This window comes from Homalodisca vitripennis, chromosome 5, assembly GCF_021130785.1.
Source record: "Homalodisca vitripennis isolate AUS2020 chromosome 5, UT_GWSS_2.1, whole genome shotgun sequence".
Lineage (NCBI taxonomy): Eukaryota > Metazoa > Arthropoda > Insecta > Hemiptera > Cicadellidae > Homalodisca > Homalodisca vitripennis.
The window spans coordinates 8,274,549-8,296,363 of NC_060211.1; the positions used below are offsets into that span (position 1 = coordinate 8,274,549).

Genomic DNA, 21,815 nt, shown 5'->3' on the forward strand with positions numbered 1-21,815 from the left:
TCTAGTTTTTTGTAATCTTACTAATGCTAAGTCAAGAAGGTGATATTTCCTATTTAAAGATACCTTAACATTGGTCAAGCAGCAATATATATACATATTTGGAAGCATAATTATTTTAAATTCTTTGAAATTGGTAAACATGACTCTCTGTTATAAAATTTGGATCCAATATACTTTGGTTTCTTTTTAAAAACTTGCAAGGTATGGGGGCTTATTGCTACATTATTACGATTTCTTCTAAAATGGTTGTGATTATCTCCTACCAATTCCAGTTCCTGAAGTTTGCATTTAATTAACAAAATAGTTTCAAACTCAGACTCGTAGAGCAGGTGACTGTCACAATCTTACGCTAATAGGTTAGATCACCACATGAAGTTACTCTACATGAAATGAGAACACACTACCTTGTTAGGATAGGCGTCACCAGAGGCCAACAACTGCTTGTTGCAGTCAAACAACATCCAGAGCTGGGACTCAAACTCAGACTCGTAGAGCAGGTGACTCAGTAAAGAGCTGTTTGGTGTCACATCGAAACTTTTGCTAAGATGAAACGTGTACGTCAACAACAGCTGGTAGATCTGTCTGCTCGGAGGGATGACATCGCGTTTGTCCAGAGCCAGGACTTTGGCCTCTGTGGGCCTGCAAATTCATACAATATTTTTTTTTAATTCTCTTACAACAAATATTGGCCATGAACAGACATTAATTTTGATTTTATTGCCCATTATTTTTCCAAAGAAATATTTGGTAACTGACACTAGTCCTTCATTACGTTTTATCTTGCCATTACTTAAAATGATACATAAATGTGTAGAAACGTGCAACTGAAATGTTTGATACACCAATAGCTATTGCTTAATTCACAGTCCATTATCATTTAGTAAATGAGTTGTAACCAGGGTGCCTAGCCAAATGGCTTGAAGAAATTCCCTGACTTTTCCACACAAAAAATATTATTTTCCATATCCTATTACCGATAAAATCAATGTTTTTTAAAAGTTAGTTTTATTTATGAACAACGTGAGTGTCAAAATATGGTCAAAACTACTGATCAAAATACAATAGATACTTATAAGTTAGTAACAAGCTTATATTTACTTGGACAAAGTTAAAAGAAAATAAGGCTGTTAAATGTAATCAACTGGTGAATGTAAACAATGTTTATGGCAGCACAACCGGATATGTTTAATTAATTTAACAATTTGTTCAATTTGTTTATATGTATGGTCTTGAAAGCACAGTAAGCTTGGTAGTAACATCACCTTATATCAACCTGTCCTACAACTGCTGTTAAGCACAGAGTAAGACAATATCCAAATGAAAAAGTAAAATTTTTAATAAATTATACTTTTAACTGTACATCTAGCAAATATTAAGTATGCAGTGCTTGATCGGTATTATAGTGTAAATATCAAAGACAAAATTTACTATCTAACGTTTACTATAAATTTAAAGATTGTTACAAAACCCATTTTCATTGTCTTTTGATGGAAGTAGTTTTCTGAGACCAGTGTATGTATATATTGTTTGATCAGGGAAACAAAGCAAAATCAACTATGGCAGAAAAAATAAGAACGGAGTAAATTGCCATGGCTATAAATACAAACTTCTTTACATATATTATAGGGCATTTCTAGAGTGACAGAATTCACAAACGCTCGTCAATGAAGAAAAATACCCCATAACTTTGTTTTCTGGCCCTTAGTTTTACTTACCTTAGGACGGAGACACTGCTCTTGATCTGTATGAAAGGAGATACCTCCTCACTCTGCAGGCCACTGTACAGCTCGATCTCATGGATGCCGTCGGCATGCAGCATGGTCACTGCGGGAGTGTCAGGTCGGCAACCGTGCAGCTCCACCGAGTAGTTGAGGTTCATGTGGCCTAGGTTAGCCCAGTACTTGGCTACCACCACCTCCAGCACCACTCCTCCCTAGACACAGTGTCAGGCACATACAGTGAGCTTGTCATTTATTTATAACACTTCTCTATATAACATCTCATTTTTCCAGTTAACTCTATGTTGAAACATTTGTAACACAATTGAATTCTTAAAGGATTTCGGCCTCATGTGGGGAGCCATCTTCAGCGAAACAGTAACATCTGTTGACAGATGATGGCTCTCCGCAGTGAAGCAGAAATATTTGAAAAATTTAATTGTGTTAGCAATGTTTTGACTCAGTGTAAACCAGAAAATTTAGATGTTAGTTATAAAAACATAAAAATAAGCACCAATTTTCTTGTCAAATAAGTTAAGAACACAAAATTTGCTCTTAGAACATAAAAAAATAAAAATGTACTAAACTCTGTCTATGAATGTTCACAAAAATATTCAGTAAATCATAAAAAATTACCCCCGAAAATCACATAAGAAATTCACTTAACCTAATTACGAAAGAATAAACAATTAGTTGTATTAATTTGTTTAGCTAGATACTTGACTAGCAAGTATCTGAAATAAATTAAAATCTCTTCAGGAAGTTAAAAAAGTCTCAAATTTATTGAGTACAATATATTTCTTCATAATGTTTATTATTAAACTAAAGTAAATTTTACAGTAACCTATAAGAAAATTAAACAAAAAATACAAAATTTTAAATCAATTTTAACGGCCTTTTTAAATTCCCGAAAAGTTTTAGTTTTATAGATACATGGTATTAGAGATAAGTCAACAAATACACATTTAATCAAACTAGCTCTCCTCCAAATATGTAAAAAAAAAGAAAATTGATATGTAATTTTGATTTGATAAATACCTTGTATCTTATTTTCAAGGAACGGATACATGATAAATTTATTTGTTTTAATATGTGATATTGCCAGCATTAAATGATAACAAGGAGGATAGATACCAATACTCCATTCATCGCCTGACTACACTAAAAATAGTGTTTTTATTCTCAAATATTCGAAGAAGGTCGTTCCTTTACAGCTTGAAATGGAGAAGAAGCTGTCAAAGTGGTTAGGAAATCTATTTACTGCTGTAATTTGGATGGAAATGGTGGTACCAAATAATGTGCGAACGACCATTCTTGTCTATTTGGTCTGTATATTATATGGGATATATTATATTTAAATTTATAATACTATACCTAAGAGATAAAACAAGAAGATAGTTTCAACAAATTTGTTCATTCCTCGCCAAAACACTTACTACAGCTTACTTAAATAAAGTTCAAGAATTCAGATAACTTTTTTTCTAAAATAATTCCAGTATCACTCTTATCAGTAGTACACATGTATAAGAGTTAATTATTGCTACTGAAATTTTACACTTTTTATAACTTACTGTATTATTACACTTAAATTTAGTATGTTTTAATCTTCTTTATGTTCCAAATATTACCAAAGCTCTAAACTTATGTGATTTAAAGTGACAAGTAAATTATTTGATATTAAAATAACAGAAAGGCAAAAGTAGTATAGAAAGAGGTCAGGACAGAACAAATGGACAGGAATGGTCATTCGCACATTATTTGGTACCACCATTTCCATCCAAATTACAGTTGTAAATAGATTTCCTGACCACTTTAATTGCCTCTTCTCCACTTTCTCAAGTTTTAAAGGAACAACCTTCTTCGAATATTTTAGAGTAAAAACACTGTCAATATTCTCATTGTCTGTAAATTGAGTAGTTTACAATCTAACCTACCTTGACTTGGAAACAGACAACTGTCTCGGACTGGGCTGAGACATTGACCATCTTGTGGAACTCTATTGCCTTGCACGAGTGTTTGGGTCTCAGCTGGATGCAGTGAACGACGAAGCGGCCAAAGTTCTCCCGCTCCAGGCCCCGCAGTTTGATGACAGCCCATGAGACGGGGTCTGGCACCAGGATAAAGTGTCTCCGGATGGTGTTCGGATCAAAGTACACTGCGTTGCACACCAGCTCTGGCTTCAGACTATCTAACACGTGCGGCTGGACCACTGTCACCTCCACTTTGAACACTGGGCCTTTTTCCGGTTTGTTCACATCGTACGCTCTTACACTGTTACATAACAATACACTTGTAATCCTTTACACAATTTCTTTCAGATAAACTCAATATCAAGGAAGAGTAAATTCAAAGTTTTTATCTATATATACTGCATTCTAAGCATATTTAAACTATATTTTTATAGTTGAATTCATAATTTTCTATATATCTATAAATATTGATACTTATTTATATGATAGGTCCTAAATATAAACAAGGTAAAAGTACACTACACCTTATATTGCATAACAGGCTTCGCTACGGTTGGATGCAAAATTTCAACCCTATAGCACATTTAATTCCTGAGTTGTCCAGTCAGACAAGACAAAACCAAGGAGTTCCTTGGGAACTAATCTGTGCCCAGTATACATTTGTTGTAAATTTTAGGATCAACACCATGTTGAAAATAACTACAATGAACTTTTTCAATTTCTGGAACAGTCACCGGACTCCATTTACTACTTGTAAGTGATAAAGTGTCATGTCTACTAGATAAGGTTTGGGCTGTATACCTATTAGTCTAATCGGTAAATAATCTTAAAAGGGTTGCAGTAAAAAACAAGTAAAAGTAATAAATAGGTTGTGTTGTCTGAGGGTCATAGTTACAGCGTTTGGACAAGGATTTTCGTGAAATGCACAGTTATGTATGAAATCATGAGTTTTATTTTCATAAACCCTTTGCTAAGAGCTCATTGTCAAAATTAGATTGACTATTTACATTGGTATCCTGATATCTGAACCCTCACTCAAAACTTGCCTTGTCTGCCTGGCAGCAAGTTTAGGCCTAGATCACCACCTAAACAACTAGGTTGAGTTTCAACTTATCTATACCTTTTAAAACTATCTAAATAAAATATTTTATGATGATTCAGAAGACAAATAATTAGTCCTAATGCTATACCTCTAATAAATAAATTTCTTCTAAAAGTAAAGGCAATTGATGGGTATATATCACTAATGTCATAAAGTAATTCATCAAAAGAAATACCCGGTTCCATTTCTTTATCTAACTCCAGATCAACTTCACTGGACCTCAGTAAGCATTATGACACTATGACAACAGTCACTTATACAAAAAAACTTCATTGCACACACTGAACTAAACAACATTGGAACATTGAACAAACACAGCTAACAACATTACAGTGCAATATTACTGTAAATATTTTTTCTCTATGCTGATGATTCCAGAGAAGTTTGAAGAGTGGAACCAAAGTAAAGGACATACAGGCAACATATTTCTATCTGTGGTGTAATGGTAGCACATTCACCCGGCAAGTGAGAGGTCCGGGTTTGAGTCCTGGCAAACTTTTTGTGATTCAATGTTTATTGAAACTATAAATATCTCTTAAAGTATCTCTAAAGCCAGGTTTTTTAACAAAAATAGCAGCACCATGCATGTTTTCCCCTAAACCAACACGTCAAAAAAGCCGAGAATAACATGGCCTCTGTTAAAAGTAACTGAAGAAAAAATATAAAGCCAAAATGGTACAAATGCCTCAGTAACCCTAACTACTAAAAAATCTAAATACAATAATTTGCCATTTTACCTTATACATTACAGTAACACGTACCCAGAGGCAGATATTTGATATATAGGATATCAGATATAAAATGATTAATGAAGTTAAGAAACAAAACACAGCACTAAAATTTTAATGATGAATTTAACTCATACCATGTGTTGTGAACTCCTGGAGGTAACCCTCTAGGATCCACTCTGATGGATATTGCTCTGGATATGTTCATCATTTCGAAGTGGGATGGATGTTGTACCCAAGAAGCACTACAAGCTAGCACTAAAGATATTTAGTGGTAAATTTAACTCATACCATGTGTTGTGAACTCCTGGAGCTAATCCTCTAGGATCCACTCTGATGGATATTGCTCTGGATATGTTCATCATTTCGAAGTGGGATGGATGTTGTACCCAAGATGCACTACAAGCTAGCACTAGAGACATCTGGAAGTCAATTTTCCTTTCTGGTTCTGGAAAATATGAGTTACACTTGATAATAATGTATATTATGATCATAAAGATAACAGCTTTAGTTTCACTTTGAAGAATATGTAATATAAAAGGTCCATCCGACCGGAAAAATAAAAAAACTATGAATTTACTGCTTGTTTGAATTAAAAGTTAAACTAAACCATATACTTAGGACCCAACACGATACCATGATCACAGTATTCAGGAATAAGACATTTGAGAAATCTGAAATAATGTGGTTTGACAATAATTTTCTCGTACTACCTGAGTCTGATTTCTATTAGAGTATGAGACATACGAAGCAAGCCTAATCCTTTCCCTTTATTATTTATTAATAATAATCTGAAGTAATAATTTGAATACTGGTGTTAACTGAAGAAACTAATCTCCTATACTCACGCAAAGTTTAAACAATATATCTCAGACTTAAGTGCATAAACAACCATAAATTTGCTACAACTCAGGCTTTGATATGTCTTATACAATAGTTGGTGGTATATTTACATTTATAAGATAATATAATATATATGAAATCTTCCCTGGGGGGTTTCCAGAACTGGAAAGTCAGGGGTATGGAAACCCCCCCTATACTAGCAGAAGGTCCGGGGACCCTCCCCTGGGAAATTTTTTAAATACTAGGCCATAAAATCGTTAAATATTGTACTTCTGAACTAATAACAGGAAGGCAAAGATCAGATCAGAGGATATAATGTTGATAGTAAAACCACTCTACCACAAATCACCAGGAGAAGCTTATACAGGGATAATTAAAACCTGTAACACATACAGTTTATATGAAATGTATTTAACTAAACCAAAATTTAATCATAATATTAACAAAATATTGCACAAAATAGTTAAATTTAAAACACAAATTAAGACCGAAACTAAATCTTGATACCTACTCTCAGATCAAAAGTATAGGTATCCTAGTTTGAAAGTTGACCGCAAACTAACTAATTAAGCTACAATAACAGCAGTTATGTTAAATAGCTTGTTTATTTCTGTGTTTGTACATATCAAACTGTTTAATAACAATAACTTCCAGTTCTTATATCGATAACAAAAAAACAAAAGAAATACAGTTTTAGGTAAATTTTCTACCAAACTCAAACTTTAAAAATTCATAACTTGTGATCGGATTAAAACTAAATGTTTATAGAAGATAAGATAAATGTGTACTGTAATTGTAGTTGTGCTTTATAAATTTAAGAAAAATATGAAAAGGTTGTTATTAAATTACCATCTTAACTTTAACTCTTGACTGTGTGGCCTACATAATTCGGCATTGGTCACAGTGTGTAATTTTGTAAATCACCAATTAAAACATTACATTTTTAACACAGATTGAATTAAGCAAGTTTTGTTAATTCACTGTAACCAGTAACTGTTTGTTTTAATGTGCAATTGCCAGAGTGCCCAAGGCCTCGTAGTGACGAATGATAACAAACTAACACAGTACAGAACTGCTCAGACCTTGGTAACTTACTATTGTGACAACTGATCACGTCAGGTCTAATATAAAAAATAATTTTTGTACTGGTTACTCGTCTGTACAGAGAGTGCAAGTTACCATAAACCAAAAGTACCCGATACAGGATACTGTTGTAGATGCGTTTACGATACAGATACTTTACACGCTTACCACCGTTCTTGGTACACATTATTCGAACTCTTAACAGTAACTAGAACTTGTACCTGTACCATTTTAGGAGTACTCTGTAACGTATGATTGTAAATCCGTACAAGTACATTACACGGTTACCATCATTCCTGGTAAAAAGTATTCGGACTCTTAGCCATAACAGTAACTGGAAATTGTAAAGTTCCATAAAGTTGATGAAACTGTGTCGAATGTTTACAAGGGAAAAATATAAAGTAATCTGATAAATGAATTTAGTTTTACCACTGAAGAAATGCTAATAACCTCCTACTATGCCTTTTTCCACTCCCACTTAGTCTATGGAATTACTTTATGGGGAAATAGTTGCCATTCAAATAGAGTGTTTGTCTGGTAAAGAAAGGCAATAAGAATTATACAAAATTTGAATGAAAGGGAATCTTGCCTGCAAGCTTTTATGGAACTTATAAAACTAGAAAACAGTACATGTTAGAGCTCCCTAGGACCAGGCTTGGAAAAAAAAGGTAGTCATATCTATATGAAAATAAAACTATTTAATAAATTACCAAAAGAAGGATGGATTGTAAATATAAATAGGTTCAAAAGCGCTGTAAGCAAATGGCTTAAAGGAAAGGCATTTTACTCTGTAAATGAATATTTGGCCTGTGATATTAGTTCCTTAAGTTTTTAATTTTATCTAGTCAAGTTTTAAGTTTTAACTGTTGTTTTATTGTTTTAGATTTTAAGTTTTAACCACCTGATTTACATATTTTAATTATTTATATTGTTACATTTTTCATTCAGTTTTAATTGTATATGTTCTTTGTGTTTCTTGTTCAATTTCTGTTTTAGAATTATTTCTTAAATAATTTCTGACGACTACTCTCCATTTATACCAGTTGGTAGTTTTGTAAGTTCTTATGTTTTATACAACGTTCCTGTTAATTTAAAAATGTCTCTTGTTCCAAAATTATTATTTTTTCAAGTATTACTGCCCAATAGTTTGACAAAGTCTATTGTAACTTGTTATGTTGCTTAATGACTAATAAAGACATCTTGAATCTTGAACTTGACTCAGAAGAAGCGAAATCATCTACAAATAAAATAAAATAAACGGGAGTTGGTAAAAATGGGATATCTAACCAAAAGGTTAAATCCATAAATCCTTTTGCAATAGGAGCAGTTATAATACACCTCATCAATGAATCTCTGAAAAGTGCAGTTTTTCCAGAGAATTGGAAATTAAGAACAGTACACCCCCCTACTAAAGATGACAGCACCACTCACATTCGAGTAATTGTGACCAATATCAATATTACCAGCTATGTCAAAGATCCTTGAGAAAATAGTTGTGAAACAAATAATGAACTTTGTAAATCAAGCTGCATTATTGCCAAAATTAAAATCAGACTTTAGAAAAAAATCACAATACCTGCACTACTCTAACCAACCTGCCAACTGACATGACAAAGTTCCCTTACAACGTTAGATTACTCAAAGGCTTTTGATTCAATGCACCATGGTATGTTATTAGCAAAGCTGCATTGGGATGGAGTCAGTGATGACATGGTCAATTGAATGGGTCTTAATTGAGTGACAGACTGCAGGTCACCAAGACAGGAAGTGACCTGGACAGTCTAGTCTGTTTATAAGGAAGAGAGGTGTTCCTCAAGGTAGCTGTCTGGGACCGATTCTGTACACGGTACATTTTCCTGCCTGTTTGGAGAACTGAATGGGTTATTTATATGCTGATGATTCTCAACTGCATACATACTCTTATGATCCTGACATAATTACAACAGCCACCACTGGTCAATAACATCTTGACTTAGAGGGAGTTGTTAGATGGTCAATGGTGAATGGGCTGAAACTCAGTGATATCTATTGATTTGTATACTGCATCTCCCCCTTTAGTGAGGCAGGCTGAGAGAGCTGTGCAGGATCACCAGAGACCACAGCAACAAGCAACAACTGATGCTATCACTGATTTTACCGGTGTTTCATTATTCTTATCCTGCATATGGTAACAACATTTCAGGCAGGGACATTTATCAAACAAAAAAGCTCCCCAGAATTCTGCCATATCATTCATTTTCAATCTTAGGCTTTTTTTATCATGTGTCCATGTATCAGAAGGCTCTCAACATGCAGCTGATGGATACCACATGCAGGAGGATACTCACAAGCTGCATGATCCACAAGGTTCTATTCCTCAAGGAAACTCAAAAGACAGGATTTTCCCAGAATAGTGATCAGGTACGAATCCAATGTTATATCTGATGGTCTAATCATCCAGTTCAATAAGCCCTGATATAAAAATATTCTTCACTGACTCTATTTATAAAATATATATTGAGTTATAAGGATATTATTACATTTGAATACAAAATGTGATGAAACATTAATAATAAAAAGTAATTTTTGTACAAAGACTAACCTACATTGTCAGCATCAGCGAAGAATGGCTCCACAGAAACTGTGTATTCTTTGGGCACATCCTGAACACCGTTTCTGATGTGGATGCCTTTGTTGTGGCCAGGACCACAGGAGATGTGAAATCTCACGTCTCTGTCAGGAGAGTCGTGATAGTTCACTAGATTTTCAAATGCTTTCTCTACCTGCAACACCGAAACATGTTAAAATATAATGTATGAAAATTTAAGTCTGAGACAGTGTCAGATACCATACACCGCATAAAAGGAAAGTGAACTGGAGCTAAACTCAATGTTCAAATTGAATTAACCCTTCCTACCATAACTAAGTTATGTGTAAAGTTCTACTAATATAACTTGGTCAGTACTATAAGAGAGATGACACCTCAAGTCTCTTACAGAAGTGTTGTGGTAGTTTACTAGATTTTCAAATATTTTGTCGACCTGCAATAAAGATAAAATTCAAAATGTAATGTAAGAAAATTATACAAATATAATTTGGGCATTTTTATGCTAAATAATACATGGTTACAATAAATAGTATTTTAATCTTTATACACATATATGAACTCCATTTTCTTCCAAACATTTTCCTGTTAGATTTAAAAAAAAAATACAAGAATCGAAAAATTAATTTGGTCATGACTCACGACTATGTACAAGTAGCAAACAAACTCTTAAATGTCATCGATAAGTGTTCTCCAAAATATCTTCTTGATTAATCGAAACACTTGGTAGTTAATATAGGTAATGATTATATACATAGGGCACATGTCACTGTTTTGAGGAAAGTATTATTTATACTATTATTTCAACATAATAGGTTACTATTTAGTTTTGTACCCTTTTGATGTACACTCATATTTAGAATTCGTTTTTTTTATTCCAATTAAAAGAGAGTTAATACATAACACTTAATAATAATAATAATACATTTCATAACTTATAAAACAGGGTGTAAAATAACATGTTTTATGTCTAAGAGTTAAAAATAATGTTACATTAAATGTATAGTATTTAGATAAATGAACAAATATACATATATTTGTAGACCCTTTAATGTTCATTTTTTCATTCAGTAAAATAGTCAAATCTTTTTAATTTTGATATTAATAATTATTTTCCTATATTCTGATATACAATAAAATCTGCCATATCCCATGCGTGTTGATCACTTACTCCCAACACATACTGGCGGGCAGGGTGGGGATAGGGCTGTGGAGGGGTTGGAGAGGAGGGGTGGGAATTGTTTTCCCTATGATGTTAGAACAATGTTTCTCTGTGAAAGTGTAATATCAATGCTGCTGTCAGCTGTGAAATGTGCGTTATCTCTTAAATTAGTTTACTAATTATGGAAATAGCATTGCTTTCCTAACTTCTAGTTTTAGTATTAGTTCTAGAATTTTAGGGAACACTGTTTTATCTTATTTATTTTCTTTTTTAAGATACCAATAAATAAATGTTATTGAAATAATGTTTAACATCAAAATTTAATTGGTAGGGCTAACTAACAACAGCAAGCCCCAGCAATACTGCTGTACGGATGTATTGTTATAGCTGGAAAATGTACATAAAAAATAGTGCCCTGGGGAAATTTTGGTGGTCAAACGTATTCTGCATCCCTGGGTTCATTGAGCTATTTATTAAGCATTGGTATATGATGTACAAAAAAGATAGTTTGAAGTGCCCAAGCAAAATTACCAATATTTCATACAAGTCATTGGTTTTTGTTAAAAATTTAACTGGATAATGATTTAATATTATTGTTCCTTCAATACAGTTTTGAACATTTAAATCAACAGACATGATTATCTTAAAGACCAAACAGATAAACAAATCGCATCTTTAAAAGTAGCAAAAATACATTTATTTACTCTTGATTAAAAACAGCAGCTAATTCGGAAAACCTTAATTTTTTGCGGGAACTCTTTGTTTCAAAGTATTGAGCTCAATTTAATATGAGATTCTTTTATTTGAAGATAACTATAGGCTGAAGGCAAATACATCATTGCATTCTCAAGAACACTTTTAACTGAGAATGAATAATAAAACTCTTGAGCCTTTATTAAAAGGTAGAAAACATACTTGAATCATTATTGCAGGATCAAGCTATGAGGATGAGGGTTCACTGCCTTGGTAAGAGAGGTGTGATCGTTGGGAACTATAGAACTCTCATTCTACCAAGATATTCTTCAAGGTCAGAACCCTTCTGGGCCGGAAGGCTCCTAAGGATCTCCTGTATAGATCAGGATGACTGTTTTGAACCACACTAAGGGCAAAGACCTGGAGCAGTGGTTATTGAGAGCAGATCCTCGCTTAGTACAAATAAGGTTCTTAACCCTGGAACTGGCGGTCATATTTCTCTCAGTGGCGGAGTGATTTTAGTACTTCATACATTGCCTTATATTTATTTTATTATTACATGTTTACTATAAAGTACCTATGTCATATTATATATTTTTTTATTCAGCATTGTTCAAGGAACATTTTTCACATAATATAATTTTAAAACAAAAAAATATCCTTACTCTACCTCTTCATGAAAAATCTTTTTTTTTAGAAAAAAGAAAATTTAATTCAAAGTTTTTGATTTGTAAAATTGTTGTTGTTAGTGATAGGCAAAATCCAAAATATAAAAAAGAAAGAGCATTTAATTCTGAGTAAAAATAAAACAACACATAGTATATAAGGTATTTATTTTTACATGTGGTAAACGATACAAAAATCATACACTGACATTCGAAAGTGCTACTTACCAACAAAAGTAAGAACTTCAAAGCTCACTTGGATTTGTACAATCTTTTAACTACTAGTTCATATTAATTTTCAATTTTTTTTATTTTTTTATTATATACGGTATTGTTTTAATTATGTTCTGATTGAATGTCTAAATTGGAATCCTCATCGTTGCTTATTTCATGTACAACTAGTTCTCGAATGTCACTTGAACGATCGCGGAAATTATGATCCATTACGTAAACACGCACAAAAAACTTACTATATTGTGCTATATACACAACCATCATTACAACGAACTCAAACAAACAATAAACCAGACAGAACACCATCTAGCTGACGAAATAACAATAGCCGAATGAACCAGTTCGGAATGAACGATTGCGGAAATTACGATCCATTACATAAACACACACAAAAACCTTACTATTATTGTGTCATATACACAACCATCATTACAACGAACTCAAAAAAACAATAAACCAGACAGAAAACCATCCAGCTGACAAAATAACAATAGCCGAATGAACCAGTTGACTCATCGCTGTGCGTGCAACTAGCGCGGTACGCACGAGAATGTAAACAAACAGTTCAGAGATTATAAAACGTATGGACGTGTAACGAAACGATAAAATTATTTATTAGTGTATTATTTACATAAATTGAACCTTCCTCTTTTGATTGGTGTTTTAGGTACATAATATTGAGAAATAAAAGACATATTAAAACGCCCGATATCGGGCGCTGCCATCTAGGATGCGACTAAAACCCCCGATATCGGGCGTTTGCCAGTTCCAGGGTTAATAGGTGGTGTCTGCTGTGTGTTCTGCTTGCAGAGAAGTCTGATGATGGCTCCGATTCAGGATAGCATTCCGGGCTGTCTCAGAAGGGTATATTTATTTTATGCTTGTGTTCAAAATGTCAGGTCATGCATAGTAGTTAGTAATAGGTTGATATTATAGTAATGTTTTTATACCAACAAAAGCTGTTCAAGACCTATATCTGGACTGGATACTAGCCAACATTCATAAGCACTATTTTATTTTTTATTTCTTCTTTATACATTTCTAACCTTATTTTCATAAAAAAATACAGACTTTACTAATATATTAAGTTTATATATTAAATATTTAAATATTAAACTCAATTTAACCAAAAAACCTTTTACCTGAAGAAGACCATAACCTTGAGCAAAGACGTCCATGGATTCTACAAAGAGTGCAGTATTTTCAAGGGCTCTCTTTACTGAGAATGGAGAATAAGGAAGCCCTCTAGCCTTCATGCCAGACAGTAAAAGTGCTGTAAAACATACTTAAATGAATGTGCAATCCATTAAACAAACAACAGCAAATAAGTTTTTAAACTATACAATGAAAGATACAAATGCTCTCATTTAGTATTAACTTTCCCAGAATGAAGGAACAATAGCTAAATAAGTCTATAGTAAACATAATAAAGTCAATGTTAAAATGTATTGCTTGTTTAACATAAATGTGGTGGTAAGTATCTATAAATATAATTTCAAAGTAAAATTTATTCCCTCACAAATAAACACATCTCTAAAAATCATTAGACTGATCAAATATCCAGGTTTAAGTTATCTTTACAGTTTAAATCTTAATATTAAAATTGTTTGTCTGTCTATTTGCTTTTAAGCCCGTAATCCAGTGGATACAGATATAATACCACTGTAACGAAACACTAACAACCTTTATACATTACTTCAAGCGTATACTAAAATGATGAAAAGCTTTTCTCAACATATCATTCATAGTGTATGAAAAAAGAAAACTATTACAATGCATTTAAAGAGACAAGACAGCAGAAGTGCAAAAATTACTTTATACATTTTTTTTTGTCTTGAAGGTTAAATATTGTTACTAATTTCAATTTAAGGCATTAAATGGTTGTGTTTGAATTTTGTTTTGATTAAATGGTTGTGTTTGAATTTTGTTTTGATGAACACTTCATCAAAACACCAAAAAGTATTGTATAAAGCTCAAAAACTAACATACCCTTGTTTTGAAGTATTTAAATAATCATTCCGCTGGATATTTACCAGCCCCACAACAGTTCAACAATGGTCACAAAGCGTTTTGTACAGTCTCAACAGTCTGAACATTGATCTGTACTCATAGGCATATATAAGAACTTATTCTGTGCTACACCAAAAGGAAAGAACGTTGTGTTTATAAACACTATTGTGTTAAAAATGTAAATTTTGCATTTATAGGAGCTAGCAGCCACAACCCAATGGGTTTTTTTTTGTTTTAATTCACAATATAATTAGAATTTTTATAAATATATCCAAGATTTATTGCAAAACTGACCTACACATCCAGCGGCGTGAGGGGAAGACATGCTAGTCCCATTCAACAGCTGGGAACCTCTCAGTGTGAAGCAGGAGACAGATGTGATAGCAGCTCCCGGAGCACATACAGTCACTCCCTTTTCTCCATCAATGGTCGGTCCCCGTGAGGACCAGGTAAACGGCATCCCCGGCTGTTTCTGACGCAATGAGTACTCAGCTTCCATCATGTCCGGGGACACATAGGCACCCACACCTGTTCACAACCTCAACTGTAATAAAACTGCGATAGACACATTCACACCCTTGTCCCCATCAATGGTCGGACCCCGTGAGGACCAGGTGAATTGCATCCCCGGCTGTTTCTGACGCAATGAGTACTCAGCTTCCATCATGTCCGGGGACACATATGCACCCACACCTGTTCACAACCTCAACTGTAATAAAACTGCGATAGACACAGTCACACCCTTGTCCCCATCAATGGTCGGTCCCCGTGAGGACCAGGTGAATGGCATCCCCGGCTGTTTCTGACGCAATGAGTACTCAGCTTCCATCATGTCCGGGGACACATAGGCACCCACACCTGTTCACAACCTCAACTGTAATAAAACTGCGATAGACACATTCACACCCTTGTCCCCATCAATGGTCGGACCCCGTGAGGACCAGGTGAATAGCATCCCCGGCTGTTTCTGACGCAATGAGTACTCAGCTTCCATCATGTCCGGGGACACATAGGCACCCACACTTGTTCACAACCTCAACTGTAATAAAACTGCGATAGACACAGTCACACCCTTGTCCCCATCAATGGTCAGTCCCCGTGAGGACCAGGTGAATGGCATCCCCGGCTGTTTCTGACGCAATGAGTACTCAGCTTCCATCATGTCTGGGGACACGTAGGCAGCCACACCTGTTCACAACCTCAACTGTAATAAAACTGTGATAGACACAGTCACACCCTTGTCCCCATCAATGGTCAGTCCCCGTGAGGACCAGGTGAATGGCATCCCCGGCTGTTTCTGACGCAATGAGTACTCAGCTTCCATCATGTCTGGGGACACGTAGGCACCCACACCTGTTCACAACCTCAACTGTAATAAAACTGCGATAGACACAGTCACACCCTTGTCCCCATCAATGGTCGGTCCCCGTGAGGCATCCCCAATAAGAAATCTTAGTAAAAATTTACCAATTTTACACCACAACTTATTCAAAAGCTTTGATAGCTTAACTCATCAATTAGGCAATACAAGCTTTACATTTACTCACATATACACAGTGCACACTCACACATGTACGTACTTATGAATGCAACACAAGCACACCAAACAAAACATAAACATGTATATTAAGAAGAGCCTATCCACTTTTACAACCTTACTCTATTAATTCCTCCAAAACTATAATCTGTATGGAAAAAGTAACAAGCAGTGTAAGGGTTGCAGTCGTACAATATTAGGTGTAAAACACGTACAGATACAAAGTGATCCGGTAAAGGCAAGATCAGCTGTGCAATCCCAGACTCATAGTCCAAGATTTTATACATTGGTGCAACCTGCTGTCCCATACAAATATAATACGAATAATTTAATCTCAAGTGTTACGAATTTACTTGACTAGAAACTTATGACTAGATACTACTACATTTATTAGTTTCTTAAGTTTAAAAAGCTCAAATCATAGCTGATAGTTTTAAATACATTATATTTGTATGTTTATGGAAGCCTACCGATGATACTGGAGACGGAAATGTCTGGAGGTGTGTTAATGGTGCACAGAGCCGGTCCATGGTTACCTGCAGCTGTTATCCACACCACTCCATACTTGTCTATCACCTCAGACATCAACTCACCACACCGCCTGTGGAGCAAACAATTAAAACTGTTGTTTAACACTTTGGAACGTCAATTATGTACAGGGTTTGTCTGAAAAAATATATGAACTTGACTTTTGACAAGACTATGATTCACTTGGCAGCAACTGCAATCTGGTATCTACAGGACACTACAGTCGTACAATACCATAATTTCCTGAAACATTCCTTGAACTCAGGTTGTAGAAAGGCTAAGAGATCCTGAAAATCCCGCCAAATGAAATTTAAAGTTTATTATTGAGAACTGACATTTAAGAAGGATAAAAATAGTTATTGTCTGTAATTCTTTAATCCAGGGGTCACCAAATAACAGACCGCGGTCCGGATGCAGACCACCAATCTATTTCGTGCAGACTTTGTGTTACCAATTCAAAATATTTTACATATTTAACTTAAGCACGTTATTTGATTCTTCGTATTCTTTGTCTTTCCTTTCATCGATTCACCAACAGATCGGATTTGAGCGCAAGATGGTCAGTCGTCGCGATGTGTTGGGGGGAGGGGGAAGGGAAGTACATGCTGACACCGCCCGCAAGCGTCTTCAATCAGTCAGTGTTCAATCAATTCACTCTAGAAACACACAACATTTTGGCAAAAGAAAATCATTGTGATGTGAAAGGGCAGTTAAATATTTTTGATTATGCCTCGGCTATGGATGAATCATGTCATTTTACTAATAAAGCACAATTGGTATCTTGGATAAAATGAGAGAAAGTTTTGTTGAATAGCTAATGGTTATTTTGCTGTTAATAGGATAAACTCAGGGAGAAAAAATATGATCAAAGTGGTGATGGATTATTTTGTTAAATATGAGCTACATTTAACCCTTTGAATGCCACAGGGCAAAAAATTTAGTACACAAGAAATGCACTAGCAACTATATTGCAAGTCATATGCGAAAAATGCCAGGGAATAATAAGAAGTATTACCGGGCTTCCGGAAAAAGAATATATTTTTATTATTTTTCATACTATTTTTATGAAACAGGTATCAAAATATTTGTAAAAAGTTGTATTACAATAAAATGTTACAAAACAAATGAAACAACATAAAATAATATTAGTTTTGGCATGTCAAAACCAAAAAATGTATAAAGCAATTTTTATTTTTTAGTTTTTATTTTTTTTGACAAATTAATAAGAAACAATTTTACTATGGGAAGAATTTTTTTAATATTCTTTATAACATTGTTAATGTGAAAAAATAATGGTTAACTTTTTTATATAATTACTATAGTTACATAACAATGCTTGAAATTATGTACATAATGAAAAAATCATTTTTCAGTACCGGTAACACAACACTAAAACAAAAATAATTAATGCATTACTTACATTTATCCTTTGGTTCTAAAGTATATCTAATATATGGTCTTCATATTTTCCCAAAAAATATGTACACACACACACGCGCGCGCACACACACACACACACACGCGCGCGCGCGCGCGCGCGCGCACGCACGTACGCACGGGAGATATCAATTTAACAAAATCATTTTAGAGATCCTAACCTCAAAACGATGTAAACACAACCATGTAACCGAACGTATTATTTTAGATATTACGCATACTATACGTAGCGAGTTGTTTACGCGCCAACGATGTTACGCGCCCGGTTAATCACCGCCCGCTGTTGTTGCTTCTATTATTCTGTGTTTTTTTATCTTCACTAATATAAAGTACTATGTGAACTATTATTTATCTATTGCAGGATAGTTAACAAATAAAACAATATTGGTTGTGAAAAGAGTTCATGAAAAATAAAGCGTTAAAAATTACGATAACAGACGGCGACGACGGATCGTCGCCTGGCACTTTTCGCACAGTAAGTCGGCGACGATAGATCGTCGCCGTGGCACTTTTCGCAAGGGTTTTTGGCGACGATGTATCGTCGCCGTGGCACGCAAAGGGTTTAAACAAGCTTTTATCAGTAACTACACCACCAACAATGGTTGGATCTATAAATGGACTAGTTCTCCTCTTGAGAAATGAAATGAGTAATTTGATAACAGGATTTTTAGAATTTGAAAACAGATTCACAGATTTTTTTAAAAGCTTTTTAGTAGCTTTTACTTGCTCCTGCTGAATGGAGCAATGAAGCTGCAAATATGTTCAGGAGTAATACAGCTGCTCTCCAGATAGAAATGAATGATTTCTAAGAAAATATAGTTTTAAAACATGAAAAAGAGAAAGATTTGTGTCAAAAGTTTTGGATACAATTTGTTTGTGCTAATAAATATCCGGAATTTAAAAAAAAAATAGCCTTGAAACTTCTCATTTTGTTTGGGTCAACATGTTTGTGAAGCAGCATTTTCTAAGATGAACTTCGTTAAAATAAATTCCAGACCAGAATAATCGACAAACAAATTTCAAACGGTCAAGGCAAAAATATAATTTTTCTCATTAATATTTTAAAAAACCTATGGTGCTTCCTTTTGTTAACATTTATTTATTATTTAATAAAATAATTTTCTGAAACCTGTTTTTGCATTGATATTGTATTCACATATATTAAAATAGTACAGTTATTTAAGTTGTTAGACTCATAGTGGGTATTCTCCTTACGGACTGCAACGGTCATGTTATTTCAAAAAAGACCCCTAATGAAAGTAATTGGTGAATAATGTTTTTTAAATGTGTAGTGTCATTATTTTCTTAAATAGCCTTCATTAAATGTTAGGCCAATCGAAATTTAAGCAAATAAAACATGGATACAACATATGGAATGGATTTTCTATGAGAAAATGGTGCATAATATTTAATCAAGGAAGAAACAATGGACATGATAAAGAATTATAAGCTATAACTTAAAATGTAAAAGCTGAGGAAAAAAAATCAGAAAAACTGGTGCTTCACTTTGAGCACCATACACAAGTAAGTTCCTTCAACTCATAAAGATCTCTTTACATAACATAGTGGACAATCCATCCTGGCTATAGAAACAAACTTGGGTCTCATGACTACACAATGCTTCATAATCTCATTGTCTATTATCTATAGCATTGAGAGGGAAATATTTGAATATGGCACTCGCCTAATTTACTTTTCATCTCTTCCTGAAACTAAAGGAATGTTTAAGTAGAAAACGGTTTGGAGAAAATGAAAGTTCAAAGAAACAGTGACATACTAGATAAGATCTTTGATATGAAAGGTTATCAGATCAGCATTGAAAAACTTGTTCCACTTTATCAACAAGGAAGAAGTCTGCACCGCATGTCATCATAATAGGCTTTGCTAAGTTTGGAGGAAAAATTTCAAATTACAGCTCATTTCATTCTTTAAGACAGACAGACAGATAATCAAACAGAAAAGAAGTTTACACAAGAATGATGCATCATAGACGATCTCATTCTTATAGAAATCAAGTTTCGTGAAAAATTTCAAGTTACATATGAAATCTTCTCAAGATATCTTGCTGATACATTTTCTTTTTATTGAATTGGGTTTATGTCAGTGTTTAAAATAATAAAGGCCTACACACCAAGTCATTCCAAAATGATGTTAGATGTGTTGTGGTTTATTCTTAGATATAAAAAAAGCATTTGACACTGTAGATCATACAATTTTATTAAAAAAACTTTATAGGTGTGGTATTCGAGGAATAGCTTATTCTTGGTTTGAAAGTTATTTACGGGATAGGTATCAGTGTGTCAGAATGCACTCCACATATAGTGAAATGGGTAAAATTTTATATGGCGTGCCCCAAGGGTCAATCCTTGGGAGCAATCCTTTTCATTATATATATAAATGATCTATGCGATGCCAGATTTCAAGGAACACTAACATCATTTGCTGATGATACAGCCCTTAGCTATGTCAAAGATAGCTGGACTGATATCCACGTTGCTATGAGCAAAGATCTAGAAATAAGTCAGTGGTGGTTCACAATGAACCATATGCTTTTAAGTACGGAAAAAACAAAATATGTCAATTTCAGTCTCAGAAAAAATGACATTATATTTGAACCTGTTTTCTATAGATGTGCTGACTGTATTTTGAAATCAAGCCAAATCAATAATTGCTTAACAATGGATTGTTCAACGATACAAAAATTGGATATTATAAAATATTTGGGAATTCATATGGATAGTGAATTTAATTGGAAAATTCACATATCGAAAATTACAGAAAAACTCAATAATATTATAAGAATTTTTTATTTTTTAAGAAACATTTGCAATTTAAAAATACTTAGAATGTTATATTTCGCGCTTGAACAAAGTCGAATTGAATACGGCATATTTCTTTGGGGAAGTGCGTATGATTCAAATTTAAACTCATTACTTATGCAGCAAAAGCACTTTGTCAGATTAATAACCCACAGTCATATATTTGAACACTCACGACCATTATTTAATCAGCTTAAGATTTTCCCTATCAAGATGTTATTTATATATAAAGTATTAAAACAATACTATGATTTAATAAATACTACCAACTTAGAAGCAAATGAATACAGCTTAAAACTAAGAAATTCAGGAAATATAAGAGTTTCAAAACCAAACAATACTTTTTTTACTAAATCATTCATTTTTATGTCACCGTGGATTTTTAATAAATTACCTAACAATATAAAAAACTCAAATAAAAAATTAGTATTTTTTTAAAAATTGTGAAGGTTTGAACTAGAGGATATAAATTCAGTTTTATATATTCAGACATAGTAACTGGTTTTTTACCTCACGGCCCATATATATATATATATATATATTTTCAAATAATTTGAAAAATCTAATCCAACTCAAATAAGCAGGTTGATTACAACTATTATTATATTTTGTTTTGATTAAATAATATATTAATTTATATCCTCAAGAGAGATCTAAATTGTTAAATTAAGTTGTTTGCTGATGTTTTTTATGTGTTAAAAT

General features: G+C 33.6%; 1 protein-coding gene across 1 annotated transcript in view; it reads right to left on the minus strand.

The window, feature by feature from the left end:
• The window catches only part of LOC124363348 (tripeptidyl-peptidase 2-like), a 57,746-nt gene that overhangs the window by 11,996 nt on the left and 23,935 nt on the right, over nucleotides 1-21,815 (minus strand). Inside the window, exons 8-16 of the mRNA XM_046818597.1 lie at nucleotides 16,800-16,930; nucleotides 15,087-15,320; nucleotides 13,925-14,055; nucleotides 10,026-10,206; nucleotides 5,901-5,966; nucleotides 5,656-5,746; nucleotides 3,653-3,989; nucleotides 1,716-1,933; nucleotides 405-639 (exon numbers count right to left, since the gene is read on the minus strand). Of these exons, the coding sequence (XP_046674553.1) occupies nucleotides 405-639; nucleotides 1,716-1,933; nucleotides 3,653-3,989; nucleotides 5,656-5,746; nucleotides 5,901-5,966; nucleotides 10,026-10,206; nucleotides 13,925-14,055; nucleotides 15,087-15,320; nucleotides 16,800-16,930 (1,624 nt within the window). The remainder of the gene's footprint in view (nucleotides 1-404; nucleotides 640-1,715; nucleotides 1,934-3,652; nucleotides 3,990-5,655; nucleotides 5,747-5,900; nucleotides 5,967-10,025; nucleotides 10,207-13,924; nucleotides 14,056-15,086; nucleotides 15,321-16,799; nucleotides 16,931-21,815) is intronic.